The following is a 20,032-nucleotide window of genomic DNA, read 5'->3' as shown; positions in this document are numbered from 1 at the left end:
GGGGTGGGGCTAGTTGCCCTCCAATCACTTTGAGTCTTGAAAAGGACACCAGAACTTCTGATTTCCTATCCAATCAGCTCCCTCTGAAGTTTACGCGACCACCCTTTCCATAAAAGCTTTTTATGCCGACAGCGCATAATTTACAACCCTCGACCTGAGGGCTATGGGAGGGGGGCTCTCGTCCTCAAAGACATAATTACTGGGCCTTGCAACTACGTTGAACAATATGGCTACCGGTATCCCAAAATGATGATTGTATAAGTTTGGGGAAATGAAGAGCGTGGGGGCCTGGTTGCCCTCCAATCACTTTCGACTTTTAAAAAGGACAGTAGAACTCATAATTTTCAATCCAATGAGCCCCCTCGGAGTTTTTACGACAGATCCTTCTATACAAAGTGCCCTGATCAAAAAAAGAAAAAAAAAATGCATTTTTTTGAATTTTGCACTAAAATAAACAATATCTAAATGGATATGGTCAGTAGTAGTTAAGACTACCAAATAGTATGTTATAAGTTGATTAATTGTTTGAAACTTAGAAATGATCAAAAAAGCTGTTGGACCTCATTGGAGGTCGCTTATGGGGAATCTATTGATGTGAGTATTAAGTTTTGTTTAAGAATTGCAAGGGATAATCATGAACTATTGTTTCATCATGTAAAATGATATAGCTATCATTGTCACCCCTAGGGTTATAGAAAAACTTAAGGTTATTGTCCTACTGAAAAGGGAAATAGACCTACTATATCCGCATAATTTTCATAATATTTTAATTGGAATTGAAAAATTACTGGTTTTGGCATTCATGGAAAGTGGGTTATATATTTAATCTATTTATTTAACTTTGCAGGAATAAGTTGGTTTCACAGACAATTTATTCAAACTTCTCCTGCTATAACCTAAAGTTAATTTAACTAAACCTTTTATGGTTAGGAGGACAGCAGTGCTCAGAACTGTTTATGTGCTTCTGACTTGTTTATGTATTTAAAATTATTGTTTTCTTTTTTAGGTCCCCGCTTATTGCTAGAAGATAAGTTTAGATGATCTTCAAAATGAGGTTTTACTGGAAGTTTGTTTTTGCAACAATCTCAGTGTTCATAATTTGTTTATTTCTGCTCTCTCTTGTTGGTTGCAAAGGACCACTTAAAGAGGATTTAGTATGTGGAAAAGCTGTACAAGTTGCCCCATTAAAGGTAGAAATTGAAATATGCCAGCTTTTTTTTTTAATTTTATTTTATTCACTGACTAGAATGAATGAATGAATGAACTTTATTACCCGTAAAGTATAAAAAACACAAAGTACGGAGCATTATAAATAAATAAACAAAAACAAATACGATAAACAGCGAAGAAAAACAAAAATCAAACTAACAAAAGACGACATGGACTAATCAACCAGTATCAATATGGAAAAAAGGCTGCAGAGGGTCATAAACGTGAATAAAGTTGACAGTCTTTTTACATAAATCGTCACTGGAAGACCGAATCCGAGAAGGCACATCTACTATACCAAATCGAGCAATTATTTTTTTGTTTCTGTGCCATCTAGGAAGCCGGAGGAGGAATTTGCAATATCTGAAATAAGCCGTACGTAGAGTATGTCGATCTTTCTTACGAAACAGATGAGCCATGCCTGATAAAAACAAAAGCACAGGGGCGCAATAAGCATTATAAATCATGCACAAACCGTTGCGGTTGTAACGGCTTTTGTTTGGGGATATTTTTCCGTAAGCGACGCGTAGGTTTTTCACGGCTTCATTCACTAGGGATGAACAGGTAGTGGAAAGTGTTGGGCCGAAACACAGACCAAGCCAACTAACTAAAGAAGAACATGGCAGAATTGCAGTCTCAGCAACGAATGGAGCGACCGCATAAGGGTATTAAAACAAATAAACTCGCATTTAGACGCATTAACTGACAGTCCAATCTTAGATAATTCATTGGTTAATATAGTAAAATTAGAAAGCAATCCACGGCGAGTCCGGGCAACAAGAAGAACGTCATCTGCATATGCAATAGAAGACAAACCAGTATTACCGTAAAAAACAGAACTTCTAAGGGGACGCAGGCACGATGCCAGCACGCATTTAAATATACTAGGAGCTAGATATTTCGAAGTTTTTGGACAAAACAGGTATCTCAGAATCTGATTCATATCATATGAATCTTATGGAACTCCATGAGGCTTTCGACAGTGTCGACAGAGAGCTATTGAGGGATTGACCTTCCCCATTTATTTTTTAGTTTGATAGTGATTATGTATATTTGCGTGAGTGGAATCGTACAAGTTGGTAACAGGTTTTCAAAGCTTATTGATATTAAGCTGGGAGTAAAACAGGGCAGCACCCTTTCTCTTAAGTTGTTTAATATTTTTATAAATGATGTTGTTAACTTTCTAGAGAACAGATGGGCTCCGAAAGTTAGCCTAGAAACTATCTCTTTTATTATTTGCAGATGATATTGATGATGATCAAACAGTTCGTGGTAAAGAACTGTAGTGAGGAGTGACCCGGCTCAATAGTAACCAAAACTCTAAAAAATAGAATTTTGATACCAATAGCTACATCAAAAAAATTACATTTTAATGCTGATTTTCAATATACAAGTTTCATGAAGTTTAGTCATACACATCAAAAGTTACGAGCCTGAGAAAATTTGCCTTATTTTAGAAAATAGGGGGAAACAACCCCTAAAAATAGTACAATCTTAAAAAAAATCACACCATCGGAATCAGCGTATCAGAGAACCCTATTGTAGAAGTTTCAAACTCCTATCTACAAAAACGTGGAATCTTACATTTTTTTTGCCAGAAGGCACATCATATCACGGATGCGTGTTTATTTGATTGTTTGTTTTTTGTTTTTTTCCCAGGAGTGATCGTATCGACCCAGTGGTCCTAGAATCTTGCAAGAGGGCTCATTCTAAGGAATGAAAAGTTCTAGTGCCCTTTTTAAGTGACCAAAAAAATTGGAGGGCAACTAGGCCCCCTCCCACGCTAATTATTTGCCAAAGTCACCGGATCAAAATTCTGAGATAGCCATTTTCTTCAGCGTAGTCGAAAAATCTTATAGCTATGTCTTTGGGGACAACTTACTCTCCCATAGTGCCTGTGGGAGGGGCTACAAGTTACAAACTTTGACCAGTGCTTACATATAGTAATGGTTATTTGGAAGTGTACAGTCGTTTTCAGGGGGATTTTTTGGTTGGGGGAGGGGTTGAGAGGAGGGGGATATATTGGGGGAATTTTCCTTGGAGGAATTTGTCATGGGGGAAGAAAATTTCCATGTAGGGAACGCAGAATTTTCTAGCATTATTTGAAAAAAAAATAATGAAAAAATAAATATGAAAAAGTTTTTTCAGCTGAAAGTAAGGAGCAGCATTAAAACTTAAAACGAACAGAAATTTTTACGTATATGATAGGCTCACCTCCTCCTAATACCTTGCTCTTTACTCTAAAGTATTTTCAGTTATTTTAACTATTTATTCTACGGCTTTAGTGATTCAGGAGTCATTCTTAAGAAATTGGGACAAAATTTAAGCTTTAGTGTAAAGAGCGAGGTACTGACGAGGGAATGAACCCCCTCATATAGGCCTACGTAATAAAAACATGAGAATACAGAAGTTCGTTACGTAAGCTAATTTGTAGGTTACGTATATCTTTTACTAATAAAAACATGCGTAAAAAATTATAAGTTCTAGTTGCATTTTTAAGTAACCAAAAAATCGGAAGACAACTAGGCCTCTTCCCCCACTCCTTTTTTTCTCAAAATCATTCGATCAAGAATATGAGAAAGCCATTTAGCAAAAAAATCAATATACAAATTTCTTTGTAATTATTCATCTGCGGAGAGCCAAAATCAAAACATATATTGATTTAAAAACGTTCAGAAATTAAATAAAAAAACAAGGTTTTTTTAACGGAAAGTAAGGAGCGACATTAAAGCTTAAAACGAACAGAAATTACTTCGTACATGAAAGGGGCTGTCTCCTCATCAACACCCCGCTCTTTACGCTGAAGTTTTTTACTGTTTTGAAAAGTAGAGTTAAGAGAAAAAGTCAAACTTCAGCGTAAAGAACAGGGCGTGGATGAGGAAGGAGCCCCTTTCATATATGAAGTAATTCATGTTCGTTTTAAGTTTTAATGTCGCTCCTTGCGCTTTCCGTTAAGAAACCTTATTTTTTTTTTACTTAATAAATCACAAGATCTACTGACGCTTTTGAATCTCATAGAAGAATATTTGCAAATAAAAAAATTAAGATTGAACACTGAAATGAGCGAAGTTGTTATTTAAAAAAAAGGAGTTAGGTGGTGAAGAAAAGTATAGATTTAAATTTAATATTAAGGAACTAATTATAAGTAAAAGAATAAAATATTTAGGCTTTATCTTATCGGAAAATGGAAGCCTAAAGTGTCATGTTGATGAAATAATTAAGAGAGGTAGAGTGGTCATGGTCATGTAGTAAAAAATGTGTAAAAAATATTTAATACAAAAGTTTTACCCGTGATAGAATATGGAGCAGAGATATAGGGTGGAGAAACGGTGCAGCAACTGGAGTCCCTTCATCTCCAGTACTATTTAAGAGTGTTTGGTCTACATCAGACAACTCATTCACAGATTCTGAAAGTAGATATGGGCCTGCTTTTTTTTTAAAGCTATGTAGGTATATTTTAATGCTTAGATTCTTTTTGAAGTTAACTAAGAGTAATGAAGATAGACTAGTAAGAGCGGCATGTGATCAGATGTTGAAAAGTGGTTTAAAAACCCCGGGCCATCCCAAATTAATTCATTACTAGAAAAAATAGGAATGCCTTACTTATGGAATAGTGGTCTTTGTTGCAGTGATATACCAACAGATTTAGAAAGCCAGGTACGATTTATATTAGAAAGTCTGGAAATTCAGCATTGGCAATGGCTGGTTTTAGATTCCACAACTCTACAACATTATAACCAGGCAAAACCTAGTTTTGGAGAGGAAGTTTATTACAAATTTAATTTACTGGCTGTGATTCTACGTCGTTGGATTCAGCTTAGGGTGAATTGTCTTCCGATCCAGGACAGGCAAAAATGTCCGACAAAAAAAAAGATAGTTGGTCCTGATAGGCATTATGTTTGTCCCCTTTGTAAAGATGAGGATGGAGACTTGGATCATTTTTTCCGGAGATACTAAGTGCTCTTTGATTTACGGGAAAATTATTTACACGGGATTAATTTGATGCTTTCTGATATTCTGCAGAATAGTAACCTAACCACAATATTTCAAATGGGAGTGTATATAGATAAATCCTTAGTAAGAAGAAAAAGTTTATGTGATTAATTTATTTTGTCGTTAGATTAGGTATTTTCGCGTTGTATTCTGTTTCTGTACTTGCTTGTAATTTGTACTGTTGTTTAATTGCCTTGCTTGTTTGTTATTATATATATTTTTGTGTGTATATGGCTCTTGGGCTTTTAAAATACACTTATCTATCTCCCCATCTATCATAGGGGCTAGAAGAGGGCAGGATAGCAGAAAAGGAACCGAGAAGGAGGCTGATTTCTCTCTAGTAGCTTTTGGCCTAGAAAAAGGACACAAAACTTTTGCCTTTCAGTCAAATGGCCCCCGCCTAAAATAGCCCAATAGCACCTTCGATTCGAAATGGGTGGGAAAGAGTTTTTAGCACTTTTCTGACCCTCTTTTGGACTAAATGCATTCAAAGACCACACTGGCTATACATGACGTATGAAGCAAAGAAAAAATAATAACAAATGAAAAAAAATCAAATAGGCAAGGAAAATGGGGGTAGTGTCAACAAGTGCATACATACAAAACGGAAATAAGTAGATATATCGAAAAGAACTTCCGCCAAGTCGTCTTCGGTGCTCAAAAAATAAAAAACGAAAACAAACAAAATCAAACCTTTTGAAGTAAACCTCACGAGGGGAGAAAAGACACTCAATCAAAACCAGCCATATTAAAGTTTCTAGGCTGTATTTTGAGGGGAAGTAAATTTTTCCCTTCTGCATTGGGGCCTCTTAGCTATAAGTTTCAGGCCTATTTAAAAATTTGGTGCCTTTTTGAGCCCCTTTTGTTAGAAGAGGGACCAATTTGAATAATTTTTTGTATGTTAGTCTTCTTGCCCAATGACTTAAGGCTGTAAGTTTCAAGTTGGTCACGAAATTTTTGGGGCCTGATTCCTGGCCCGTAGCCCCTCCCCTCCCCACAGCGAATGTTGGTTGTTTTTATATGAAAATAATCACTGAAAGTTTCACGCAACTGAACTACCAAGATCAAATATGCCCCCCTTTTTTCCACTATAAAAATATCTGTAAAAAAATTGACACTAAGAATAGTTTATGACTTCTGTTCTAGGGGCTCTGGTGGTTGTGTTATCCTTGGATGCAAATTTATTAATATTTTCAACTACTCTGAATAAAACGGGTACTTTGAAATATTGATCAGCTGCCCTAAAGGATTACAAAAGGACCAGATATAAAAACAGGTTCTAGGACAGGGGCTTGTTGCTCTTCAATCACTCTTCAAAATCACTCAAAAGATAAGGCACTAGAACCCTCAATTCTCGATCGAATTAGCATCCTCCGAAATTGTTACGGCCACGAAGGGGGAAGGAAGGGGGTAGTCCCTTCCCATACAGAATAAATTCTTCTCGTTTTAGAGTTTAATAACACTATCTCATTTCATAATAAAGGCGCAGAGGAGAAATATTCCCGGTAACCAAGAGGGGTTAAATATCAATTCCCCCCCTCCTTCTCTGGGACTAATTCTGTATTTATCTAAAAGCTCAATGGGAGTGAGCATGTTTTAGCATTCATATGTGCTCTATGAGGCATCTGACCCCTCCCCCCTACACCTACAAAATGGTCTACCACTCGTCCTTCATAATATCTGATACACACTTACACATTATTGCATATAATTTTATGAAATATGAAGCAGATTAGTTGATGAAGCTTTGAAGTTTTAGTTAGTTGATGGAAGCTAAATGAAGCTTTAAAATAAATGTCAGAAACATTTATCTGCAATAAGAAGGGAGGAGGTATCACCCTGCAGCACCCTTATTCAGGTTTACTTTAACTGAAGGGGTATGAAAGATTAATCCCTACCAACTCCTCCCATACCTCTTCCTATATTAATGTGAAGGCTCATGGAGATTTAGACAATTTGGGCACTGAGATGTGCTCTTATAGGCATCCGGCATCTCCCCCCACCTATACAGTGACCCACAGCCATTCTTCATAATAGCTGATGTACAATTATACACATTTCTTCTGTTCTTTTTTATTTGTCTTAATTTTCCTTTGGCTGCTCGTCTTTACATTTTGGGAGAATTTTCTACCTTTGGTCCTCAGTTTTATAGATTATGAGCAAGCGTTCGACTCTGTTGATAGAAGAGCTTTAGCGAAGGTCTTATCCTTGTATGGTATGCCAGACAAATGCATTAAAGTGATTAGTGCTATGAACGAGAATAACACTGCTGCGGCTAAGGTCCGAAATGAGGTTAGCAGCTGGCTTTGTATTTAATCAGGAGTTAAGCAAGGCTGTTTTCTATTCCCCTTTATATGGATTATTTTGATGGATTTTGTCTTAAGGAGTACAGGAAAGACGATGGGAGAACACGGAATCAAATAGGGAGGAAAGACTTTCACGGACTTAAATTATGATGATGATTTAAGTATCCTAGATGAAAATTTGAGCAAAATAAATGAACTTTTAGAGGTTTTGCAAGTTCAGGGTGATGAATAGGTTTGGAAATTATTGCGAAGAAGACTAAGTCGCTAAGGCTAGGAATAAGGGAAGATGAAAAGGTGATGCCGGATAACAAAAATATTGATCAGGTGGACAGCTTCACCTACCTTGGTAGTATTATTAGCGAAGATGGTGGGAACAGTGAAGATGTTACAAGTAGAGTAGCCAAGGCTGAGGTTTTTTTTTTACAGTTGAAAAAAAAAGGTTTGGAAGGACAGGAAGATAAGTCTGCAAACCAAGATTAGAATATTGGAAGCTACAGTGATGACAGTGGTCAAATATGGTTCTGAAGCATGGGCCCCCAAAAATGAGAGAAGGGTTGAGATGGCTGGGGCACATTCTAGGGATGGAGGATGACATATTGCCGAAGATTGTCCTTTTCGGCCAACCGTCTTAGACTAAACGGAAAACAGATCGTCTATGGTTGGGGTGGGAGGATATCATAAAGACAGATTTGGGGGGAACGGGAACTTCCTGGGAGGGTGTAAAGAGGACGTTTTTGGATAGAATGGGATGGAGGAGAAGCGTCCGTAGATGTTTTGGCCATAGGCGGCTTGGTCCTGAGGCGAGTTGTTAGTAGTTGTAGTAGTAGTATTAGGATTGACTCTTGAATTCTCTCCCAAGCTGAAAAGTGCTTATGCTCTTATAAGGCATATTTGACCTTTCCGTATATTCTTAAAAATATTAGCATTTATTAATAAGCATTTTATTGCAAACATCGATTCATTTACAAATATTAACAGTTATATTGGAATAGCAAATAGCTTGTACACCTTACCTCTTCTATGCCAGTATGAAATAGCAACCATATAATCTATTTTATTATGTACTTAATGTGTGACAAAATATAATTTAAACACATTGACACACAAAAATCATAGGAAAACTATTTGTGGGAAGGGGTAAATCAGAATATTGATTATTTCATTTCCAGTTGTCTGAGTAGTCACGCCTTTCTAGGCTAAAAGCAAAATTTTTAGCTGGAATTCCACCCTGGATATTGGTATAAAACCAATATGCTGGATATTTGTATAAACCAATATCCTGGATATTTGGCCTGAATGCATAGCGAGAAAAATGACCTATCAAATCTATTGAAATCATAAAATCAAATTGAAACGACAAAGAAACTGGTTAATGGAATTGGTTATACCATGTAAGTTATCTGTAATCTGATAATTGCTTTGATACTCGTGTTGAAGGAAAAGAATCGTATTTATCTGTGTATTTTTTTTTTTACTTGAGTGTAATTTTTGGGTATAATTATATCGGAAATTATGGTGGAATTTTATTAGACTTTGAATCTCCGTTTTCTTTATATTCTTCTTGTTGCAAAAAGTACCTCTAGAGTACTTAGAGTGAAAAAGGTATAAGATTAATTTTTATATATTTAAGGATAAGAGGTAGTCCTATAATGCAGGTAAACTTTCAGCACACACAGATCGTTCCGAAGGGAGTAGTATGAGGGGGCAGGGATGCCCATAAAAGCCATATGGTGCTTAAAAATTCTGCCAGGGGAGTCAAATTCACAAAATAGCGAAGAATATGGTGTCTATAAGATAACTACCTGAAATTATGTGGAAAACCATGATAATCAACCAGAGAGAGAGAGAGAGAGAGAGAGAGAGAGAGAGAGAGAGAGAGAGAGAGAGAGAGAGAGAGAGAGAGAGAGAGAGAGAGAGAGAGAGAGAGAGAGATAGAGAGAGAGAGAGAGAGAGAGAGAGAGAGAGAGAGAGAGAGAGAGAGAGAGAGAGAGAGAGACTAGACGGAACACCTAAAGCATACTATCAATGAAATTAAGAGACATAAAATTTACCAAGAGCATACTAAGGAATCCACTTTGGGAGCTGGAAAGGGGGTAAATAGAAAAGAACAGTTAACTGGGTAAATCATATAGCCTACTTGTGATTCAAAAAGATGGGAAAGACCGTTAAAATGATATTATCGTTACAGAGAGGCCTTGCCCGAAAAGCTCCCTTTATCTGTATAACTTTCAAGATCTTGCTCAATAGCTCTATTTCTTACTAACACACTTCGGGAAATGAATTTGAAGATTTAAATAGAGTCTGTGTTAATACAGAACAAAATAGAAATATTTGCAGAACCTCATCAGCCCCATAAGCTGAAATTTGTCTTGGGAGGGAATACATTTTAGGAGGAAGGAGATTCTTCTAAACAGACGAATTAAACAAAACTGTATTGGATACTTATGAATATCTGTTGGAACATTCAGGAATATTTAAGAAAATTATGATCTCATAAAGTTGAAAGCTGCACCCTGTGCCCCTCTCCTATATACCCTGTGCCTGTGTGTAGTCACGAATGATAACCTCTCGAAAATCTTGATGTTTGTTATGACAATGAAAAGGAAGAAGAAACAACCTGGAAAAATTAATATTTTCTACTGTACAAGCTTGTCAAAATGGAATTATCGTATTTACCTTCGAAGTGTTATCTTTGCATCTTTCTTTGATTTATTCAGCATTCGAGAGCAGAACACTTGACAATGTTAAGTTGTTTGGAACTTTTGCTGAGTTAATAAGATAAGCTTGGTGACCTCTTTTGCCAATGTATCCGCAATGGCAGGAAACTAACCAGCTATGGGTCCGTAAATCGTGATCCCAAGGAATCATAATTGTGGTTTATTTTGTGATTGTACATTTCCTCTCTGTGAGAAATACGTCTTAGTTAAGGTTCTGTACACCTATGTTATGAAGCAAGGTTTGTATTTAACGCTTTTTTGTATTAAATAAAAAATTTGAATTTGAAACTAAAAACGAGTAGGAACTAGCTTTCATAAGATGTAAAACCAGGAAAAAGCAGAAATTACTGTGACTGGAGAACTGAAACCTAAAACAACAGAAATTAAATGAACAAGGAAGTAAAATAAAAAATATTATATATATATACACAACGGCGATACTGTTGTTCTCCCCTCCCCCTCAAAAAAGACTAGAGCTCCGTTATTGCGTGTTGAAAACTAAATACATTTCTTAAATTGATATTTTATTTATCCAGTTACTTTTTATTTCTATTAATTTGAAGGGGATAAATGTAAAAAAAAATTGAAGAAAATATTTATTTTTTAAACAGCAAAACTAAATTAATTATCACGATTATTTTATATCGAGAAAATTGTTGTAATTAAGTCGATAAATCCCGTAACAAGTCTTTATACCCTCCTAAAAGGCTATAGTGGCTTTTGTGCTTCGATATTTAACTGTATAAATAGCTTCGATTGAAATTAATTGAGCCAATTGGTTCTTTATATACTTGAAAAGAGCGGATTAAAAGGAGAAAAACATTGATTTAATTTAACACATATTAATTAACAATGAGAAAAAAAGCTCATTGGTACACTTGCCTACCTTCAAAGGTATGGTAGGCATTGATAGCCATGTCAAAATCCAAAATCTAATAATCATCTCCACCATTTTCAGTTTGTTTGGTTCGTTTTACCTCGGCTTGTCTTTCGTCGTTATAAATCGCCGAACCTTTGTTTTTTTTTTAAACAAAGATATTGGAGGCATTGATGGGCTTATGTATGTCAAAATCCCATCCCAATCATTGTCGCTATCTTTATCAATTTTGGCACGTTTTGATTATCGCTGTCCAGGTTGATTTTCACCGACTCGCTCACATTTTTGGTTTATGTCTTCTAATCGAATGTGTCTTTGCTTTCCATTTTCATTTTTGACTTGCTCACATGCTCTATGAAATACATAACGCTGAACCTTTGTTTCTTTGAATTGTTCAGGTGCTATAACAAAAACTTCTTTTTCTTCCAATGATTTATCTAGTCCAAGTTTTTGATTTCAAACTCATGGTAGGCATTGATGACCTTATCTATGTTAAAGTCCAAAACTTAATAATGATCGCTATCATTTTCAATTTTTTTGGTTCATTTTACCTCGGCTTGCATAACGTCATTATGAGATATATATATTGCCGAACCTTTGTTTTTTAACAAAGGTATGATAGCCATTGATGACCTTATCCATGTCGAAATCCCAAACCCAATCACTATCGCTATCATTTTCAATTTTGATACGTTTTGATTCCCGCTGTCCAGATTGATTTTCATTGACTTGCTCGCATGTTTGGTGTCGCATGTCTTCTAACCGCGTGTGTCTTTGCTTTTATTTTCATTTTTGACTTGCTCACATGCTCGGTGTCGCATGTTTTCTAACTGCGCGTGTCTTTACTCTTCATTTTCATTTTTGACACGCCGCCACTGTTCTTCTAACCGCGTGTGTATTTGTTCTTCTTTTCATTTGTGACTCGCTCACATTCTCGGTGTCGCATGTCTTCTAACTGCTTGCGTCTTGACTGTTCATTTTCAGTTTTGACACGCCGCCGCTTTTCTTCTAACCGCGTGTGTATTTGTTCTTCATTTCGTTTTTGACAGGCTCTAATTGTCGTTTTCACAATTCTCTAACTGCCCGTATCTTTGCTCTTCATTTTCTGTGCTTTAGCTGCCCATATTGGTGTTGTCGCAATTGATGGTCCAGATTGTCGATTTTCAAATCTTATCACGTTTGATAGTTCATGTGTAGGTTCCAAAGAATCATCATTTATAGTAACTGCAACTGCAAATTTTGTTTTTTGGGGCCTTGGTGTTATTGATGGATTACAAAATGCATCAATTTATTCATTTTATTTTCCCTCTTCGGGGCAAAATATCTGGTTTGCGTGCCAAAATATTAGCACTTTTTGTGGAGTGGTCTATTTTGCTACTTAAAAATTACGCTAGGTCTTTAAAGTCTTATTCGAATAAATCATTTTTCAGTTATCTACGACCACTTGCTCAACAGGATCAACCCCCCAGGATTAAGCAAACACGTATGCGTGTTTGCTATCCTCGGCAGGATACCCCCCCCCCAAAAAAAAAAATCGTATCTCATGTTTTCGCAGATGCTTTAGGGTTCTCTTACATGTTCAATTTCATCGAATAAATTTTTTAGGCCTTCCTCTTTGGGGAAGTTTGATTCTTTTCTCTAAAATTATACGCCTCTTGATTTGTCAAGAGGTTTTGGTGAGCAAATTTAAAGTAAATAAGTTTTGCGTTTTTCGAACCATTATAAATACTAGATTTTGTGGCTACATATATTGTTACTTAATCTTCGTTTTTAGAATTTCGGATTCTTTTTACAAGGGTCGCTTTTTACTTACAATTTGTTACATCCATCTGTTTGATTCAAGGCTCTCTTAAGCCTGAAGGAGAATACCACTCCTTTCTTCGACCCCCCTTTTACAGTAAGGTTTCGCATTCGTGTAAAAATCCTTCAAAACTGGTAGTCATCCCTGAAAAAGAAAACTCCTTAATTTTTTTTCATAATGAAGCGAACAGAGGGTTTGAAATTTAAAATAAATCATAGGGTTGTCATTCTACGTTTTTCATGGGAAGCTTTTCAAACAAATCATTTCACAGAAAAATCCCCAAGAAACGCCGACAAGGTTCAGTGCCCCCCAGGAGACAAGACGACATTAAAGATGTATATACATAGAAAAAAAGAAACATTTCGAATTTTGGTAAAAACAAAAAATTTTTGGAGCACTTTGTCATTCTTTACAGCCCTGGAAAATTTTATGAATGTGCTCATAATGCGCTCCCCCTCTCACTCCCTTTTTGCCGGTATGCGTATGATTGTAATATTTTATGTTACCCATAAAAATATTTCTGCAATCAGATGGGAGCTATCACTCCACAGCACCCATACTACAGACTCTAGTCCAAAAATATTCCTTGGAAGGAAAAGAGATTCAAGACTACCCCCCCCCCCCTGCAAAACCTCCATCTTTATTAATCTAAATGTTCTCGGAGAGTTTAAAAAGTTCAATCATACAACATTTTTTGAGGCTTGAGGTGCACCGCCTCTATTGCCTCGATTGCCTCCATTTGTGCAAAGATCCACTGGCTCGCCTCCATAAAAAAAAACTCATGCACAATTCTACTCCACTTTACATGATTCTATCAAATCTCAAATGAATCAAGTTAGTTAAATGAAGCTTTAAAATAATCATCTGTTACAACCATTTTTGTTTTTGTATAGACATCGTGTATATTCAAGAACGAATGTGCCACGTTGCGGCATTGCTGCCACTATTACAGTGAAGCTCTCTATACTCTTATTCAATAATTTTAAATCGATTGGATTTCTGAGAAGTCTACTCGTAAGTTTTATCCAAAAAATGGTAGAAAACGAAAGTATATATATATATATATATATATATATATATATATATATATATATATATATATATATATATATATATATCTATATATATATATATATATATATATATATATATATATATATATATATATATATATATATATATATATTGTGTGCGAGCTGCCACGAACTGTTTGACATGCCAACATCCGGACAGATTTGAGGCCCCCAGACGGATGTTTATCCTAGGGCCTATCACATATAGGTAAATCTGGTTCTCTATAGTTCGAATCCTTTGGTAGTGATTTAGTCTTAGGGGGGGGGGGGGGAAGTGCTTCAAGCTTATCTAAGTTGGAGTCCTCCATCTCCTGTCTGAAAGTATAATACAAATGATACGGTTTTTATAAGTTTCCCATCCTGTCACAATGAATTGAACAAAATTGTCATCAAATAATACTTTCAGACCGTGATTAAGAAGAATCGTGACCTTAAAACGAAATAGGAATAGTTTTTCCAATGAAGTCTTTGTCTGATACAAAACAAAAAGAGTAAAATCAGCCTTTTTGGGGTGTACTGGAACATTTTCCATAGTTCTCCGTGCATTTTATTTTTTTAAAGCAGTTTATATTTTTTATGTTATTTTTTGTTGACTTTTTTCTGGGAGGGGGTGGCATATACTCATTTCAAGAGGGAAGATTCATCCCTATCCTGCTGTCTAATATATATTTATCTCGACTATATTTATCTTCAGGTATTCCTATGCCAATTCATGTCCCCCGTTAAAAAAGAGAACTTAAAAAACCTTTTTACTTGTTTTTAAACATCCTTATTATAAGACGCTATTTAATCTTATAGGCTATATACCAGGGTATAATTAAATAGCATTTGACCCTCTAGAAAAAAATTAATTTATTCTTGATATTTTACTGCTTCTTCATCATCAATACGGGGCTGAGTTGCGTGATGCCGAGACATCAGTGAGCACTTTACCTCCATAAAATTTTGTTTTAAATCTCCAGTTTGGTGACCTTCCAGGAAATTTTCAAACATTTTGTCTTAAAAAATCCAGCTTAATTTTTAGTGTTCTGCTTTTCTTGCTTCTTTGTTGAGCTTTTACTAATGATATTATTCGGGCTCAATCTTTGAGCCGTTGAATTTTTCTAAATAATTTGATTTTATATTTTCTTTTTTTTTAAACATGAGCTTTTCAGTTAAGCGTATCTTAAAATGTTTAGTTTGATTCTCCAAGAGAGTTCAAATTTTATCTTGCTTTTATTTTATGCTAATTGTTGTTCTAATTCGTGTCATATCTTCCTGTTCGCCATTTTGTTCTTATTTTGTGCAGAAGGGTCCCGCAAAGCCTACTAACACCGTCTTTATATTTTATTATATTTAATAATATCAAAGAGTTTTACTTATAATATAGTATCTCATAGGCTGGTAATATATTGACTTACAAACTGGGCAACGGTCATCTTGATTACTTTCTTCCCGTTTCCAATAAATCTTTATTTGTCCCATGAGAAAAATAATTACCTTGGCTGGGTTGAAATCTTATTACGGAATCTTGGTAGTTATATATCAATAATGATGTTTTTTTTTTGCTGTAGGAAAACAGAATGAGAAAAGATGGTCGACATTCTCCAGAAGGTTTTGATTGCGTGATTAATGGAGAATATCAAGTCTCATGTCTCAGGGATGGATCTGAAGTTTATTTTCCATTTTCTTTCCTAAAGAACTACTTTGAAGTAAGTGTAGCTTCTTCTCTTAAGCTTTTCTTTTGCTGTGATGCATTAGATAACTCTATAGATTTATCAAATTAAAGAAAAAAAAATGTAATGAGATATATCTATACAATATAAAAAGGAAGACTCAGCGCCGCACCATGGTAAGCCTTTGCGAGAAAGACATCTCAGTTTTGGTGTTACATTTTTGTTCAAACATGTTGTGGGTCCAGCAGTGTCTGCAATCCTAGTAAAGAGTATCCTAGTAAATGTCTTACAATCCTAGTAAACGTGCGTAACATAAACAGTAATGCAATTAAAGCTAACAACCCGGTGCAGCACAACACGTTCTGAAGCCAACACATGTATTCCCTCTACTCCTCCACCAACCCTACCATAAGTGTTTCTGTTGATTTCTTCCCATAAAATTCCAGCTTCTTATAAATATCCCCTTAACCCCTTCCTTCCCTACTTAAGGACAACCTAATTTTGTTTGGTCACATCTGGACTACTAAAAGCCTCATTTTTTGGCAGTCTTTCACCCATAAAACATAACCCGCCTATTGTATCCTTTCTTTTCTTATATAGCCGAAATTAGGTAATGTAAGGTATCGGACTAAAGCAAAGAGAAATTACTATGAATGAAGAAATGGAAACTGAAAACACGAAAAGACTCTCCAAAAAACCAGATGCTCTCTTAGGAGAAGATAATTCCGTAAGCATTTTGCGGAAAATAAAATACTAATTTATTAAGATTTCAATGGTCTTTCACTGTCCACGAAATTAATGAATTTTAGCATCCATTTATAATTCTCAAAAAAAAGAAAAATCAGGCAAGCTCAGTTTTCATTTTTTGCTAGTTTTCAGAATTCTAGAGATATTAGAAAATATTACGAATTAGTTTATTTGAGCTAGTTTTGTAGGTATATCTTGTGTAATCGCTCAATTTTACTTATTTCTAAATTTGTTCTATAAACCGTACAAAAAGGCCTGTTAGGCGATGAAACAAAAGATGATGAAGCCAAGCTTGAACAAGGTTTAACTTGGGTGGTGAAGCTACACGATTAATTACGAATTTTTTTGTTCAAATAAGACGTTAAATACAGGTTTTACTTCCTATCTCCCTTGTGTTTTCCCTCAAAACATATGCAACTTTTTCAAATAACTTAAGGGTCTAGGGAGAATGTTATCACCGGTGTCTTTGAGAACTTGCACATGAAAAAATTCAAGAAAATAAAAGCATTTTTTTTCCAGTCACGTTTTTAGTTTTTACTTATTTTACTTCATCGTAAAATAAGTAATTTTACTTATTTCTAAATTTGTTCTGTAAACCTTACAAAAAGGCCTGTTAGGCAATGAAACAAAAGATGGCGAAACAAAGCTTACAGAAGCTTTAACTTTGGCGGTGAAACTATTCAATTAGTTACGAATTTTTTTTGTTCAAATAAGACCTTAAATACAGGTTTTACTTCCTATCTTGCTTGAGTTTTCCCTCAAAACATGTGCAACTTTTTCAAATAGCTAAGATTAAGGGGCATGGGAGCATTTACTAATACTCCCTACTTCTACTTCTAGTGCAAAAAAAATTAATTTTCCTTGTTGTTCAATCTGAAGGGCTGTAACACACTGTTTTCTAACACCACCATGATGATTCTAGTGGTGCACTTCTTGTTTTGAAACAACGCTGTTTTAGGGGGGGGGGGGGTTCGGGCTCTTTTTCGGAAATCGTGTAATGTTTTTTTTAACATACTTTTTCTATCAAAATTAATCTGAATAACAGTTATGACTCCTGAATCAGCTTTAAATGGCAATTTCCTATCATTGGAAAGTCTTCTTTAAAATATGTTTTAAACCTTCGATTACTATGGGCCGGCATAACTATCACTGCTACCATGAGTGTGATGGAAATTAAATGAAAAATGCAGAATATGCACTTTTTCTTTTTATTTTGGGCATTCATGCTGCAACCTTAATTTTTTAAGGTTAAGAATGTAATCATTTAGGATCATTGTGATAGCATGGCTGCAATTAAAAAAAGAAAGAAGACATGAAGCCTCTACTATTTCAGTTAATTAACTTGACATATCTTAAAATTAAAGTTGATGGTTTCTTAATTGCTGCCGACCGGAGTAACATCGACGATCAAGAATTATTGATTGATGACCAAAGTAACATTTTATATGATTTTCTTCCTATTATTAGTCTTTTTTAGGGTAATATAAATGATACTAGCGATGAAAAGATCTGCGAAAACGATCACAAAAATTTAGGTGATATATTTTGGAATTACGTACTTGTTTTCCGCAAAATCTTCGGTCACTTTTCGTGAAGAGGGAATAATTATGGCACTTGGTATTTACCAAGTGACATATAGCGATCGCAAACTTTGTCGGCCTGTCTGTCGGTCTGTCTCCCGGTTTTGCTAGTTGAGCACCTCCAGATAAGCTAGGACGATGAACTTAGACAGGCGTATCAGGGACCAGACCAAGTTAAATTATAAATAGTAGTTTCCCCGATTTGACCATCTGGGGAGGAGTTGGAGGACGGTTAATTCGGAAAAATTAGAAAAAATGAGGTATTTTTAACTTACTAACTGGTGATCGGATCTTAATGAAATTCGATATTTAGAAGGATATCGTGTCTCTGAGCTCTTATTTTAAATCCCGACCCTATCTGGTGATATTGGAGGAGTTGGAGGGAGAAACGGGAAATCTTGGGAAACGCTTAGAGTGGAGAGATCGGGATAAAACTTAGTGGGAAGAATAAGCACAAGTACCAGATATGTGATTGATATAATCGGACTGAATCTGCTCTCTTTGGGGGCGTTGAGGGGGGGGGGGGGTATTAATTCGGAAAAATTAGAAAAGTTCAGGTATTTTTAACTTAAGAACGGGTGACCAGATCTTAATTCAATTTGATATTTAGAAGGAAATCATGTCTCAGAGCTCTTATTTTAAATCCCGACCAGATCTGGTGACATTGCGGGGAGTTGGAGGGGGAAACCGGAAATCTTTGAAAACGCTTAGAGTGGAGAGATCGGGATGAAACTTGGTGGGTAGAATAAGCAAATCTCGTAGATATGTGATTGAACCAATCGGACTGGATCCACCCTCTTTGGGGGAGTTAGGGGGGTCTAGTGATTTGGCGAGTTCGGTACTTTTGAACGTTCTAGGACAATGAAAATTGGTAGGCATGTCAGGGACCTGCACAAATTGACTTGATAAAGTCGTTTTTCCCGATTCGACCATCTGGGGGGGGGGGGGCTGAAGGGAGAGGAAAAAGTAGAAAAAATGAGGTATTTTTAACTTACGAGTGGGTGATCGGATCTTAATGAATTTTGATATTTAGAAGGACCTCATGTCTCAGAGCTCTTATTTTAAATCCCGAACGACATTAAGCCTCTGATTTTCCTTTTAAATCAATCTATTTTTTCTTAGAATTTTGCTAGAGCTCATGTCACATGAGCTCTTGGCTCTTCCGACCTCGTCACAAGTGCCATATGAGCGCTTAGCTCTTGTTTTTTTTTATTGGATGTGTTTGGGGAAATGATGGGCGTGGGTGTGGGGCTAGATGCTCTCCAATCACTTGCGACTATTGAAAAGGGCACTAACCCTTTCAGTTTCCAATCGAATGAGTCCCTTTCGAGGTTTCTATAGCAACTCCGTCTATACGAAGTGCCCAGATTTCAACACTGCCTATGATTTCATTTCCTTTTAAGTTTGAATTATTCTATGACTTTATTTTTTCTCGTCTTAGGTTTTAATATGGCTCTTTACCTTTCACTGAACTACCTCGTGTGTGGAAAGTATCTCTTTAAAGTAATTTATTAAAAATGGCTCCCAAAATTCTTTCATCATTTTTGTCAATTAGAATAAGCAAGCTATGTTCTCTCAGCAGTCTATAAAGATTCATTTTTTCATTAAATTCTAACAATTTTTTAAACTTTGTAATATTCCCAATATTCATCAATAGTAAAACTATTTGAATTGAAAATGAACGGAAATTAGTTAGGAAACATTTTCAAAAGAAGAAATTTTCAAGTAAAACTGAAGACCTGACCTTTAGAAGGTTTAGGGAGGGGGGTAATCCTGCTCTTGTTTGTCGTAATTTCTGTTTGTTTCAAGTTTGACTCAATAATTAATTTTAATTCTTTTAGGATCCATCTATAGCAGCATCTGTTATTCTTATATTTAATGTAATTGCGGCATTTTTTCTTAATATTTGTTCGTTGTGGGGCTCACTTATTCATTGATGTAAATTTCCATGGTGTTGCGAGAGTAACACTTTGAATTGGTCGGTTTTTTATGGCACTTGGTATTAACCAAGTGACATATAGCAGTCGCCAATTCTGTCGGTCTGTCGGTCTGTCGGTCTGTTGGTCTGTCGGTC

The 20,032-nt window shown here is 35.7% G+C and overlaps 1 protein-coding gene across 5 annotated transcripts in view; it reads left to right on the top strand.

Annotated features, from left to right (window-relative positions):
* Positions 1-20,032, top strand: part of LOC136030131 (D-glucuronyl C5-epimerase B-like) — a 141,095-nt gene that overhangs the window by 57,009 nt on the left and 64,054 nt on the right. For 3 of the 5 annotated variants that reach the window (XM_065708816.1, XM_065708815.1, XM_065708814.1), the window contains exons 2-3: positions 1,007-1,190; positions 15,530-15,667. In XM_065708816.1, the coding sequence (XP_065564888.1) occupies positions 1,038-1,190; positions 15,530-15,667 (291 nt within the window). In that variant the 5' untranslated portion in view covers positions 1,007-1,037. The remainder of the gene's footprint in view (positions 1-1,006; positions 1,191-15,529; positions 15,668-20,032) is intronic. The other 2 variants (XM_065708818.1, XM_065708819.1) reach the window with 1 other exon arrangement.

Source organism: Artemia franciscana, chromosome 8 (genome assembly GCF_032884065.1).
Source record: "Artemia franciscana chromosome 8, ASM3288406v1, whole genome shotgun sequence".
NCBI lineage: Eukaryota > Metazoa > Arthropoda > Branchiopoda > Anostraca > Artemiidae > Artemia > Artemia franciscana.
This window is presented reverse-complemented; position numbering and strand designations above follow the sequence as displayed.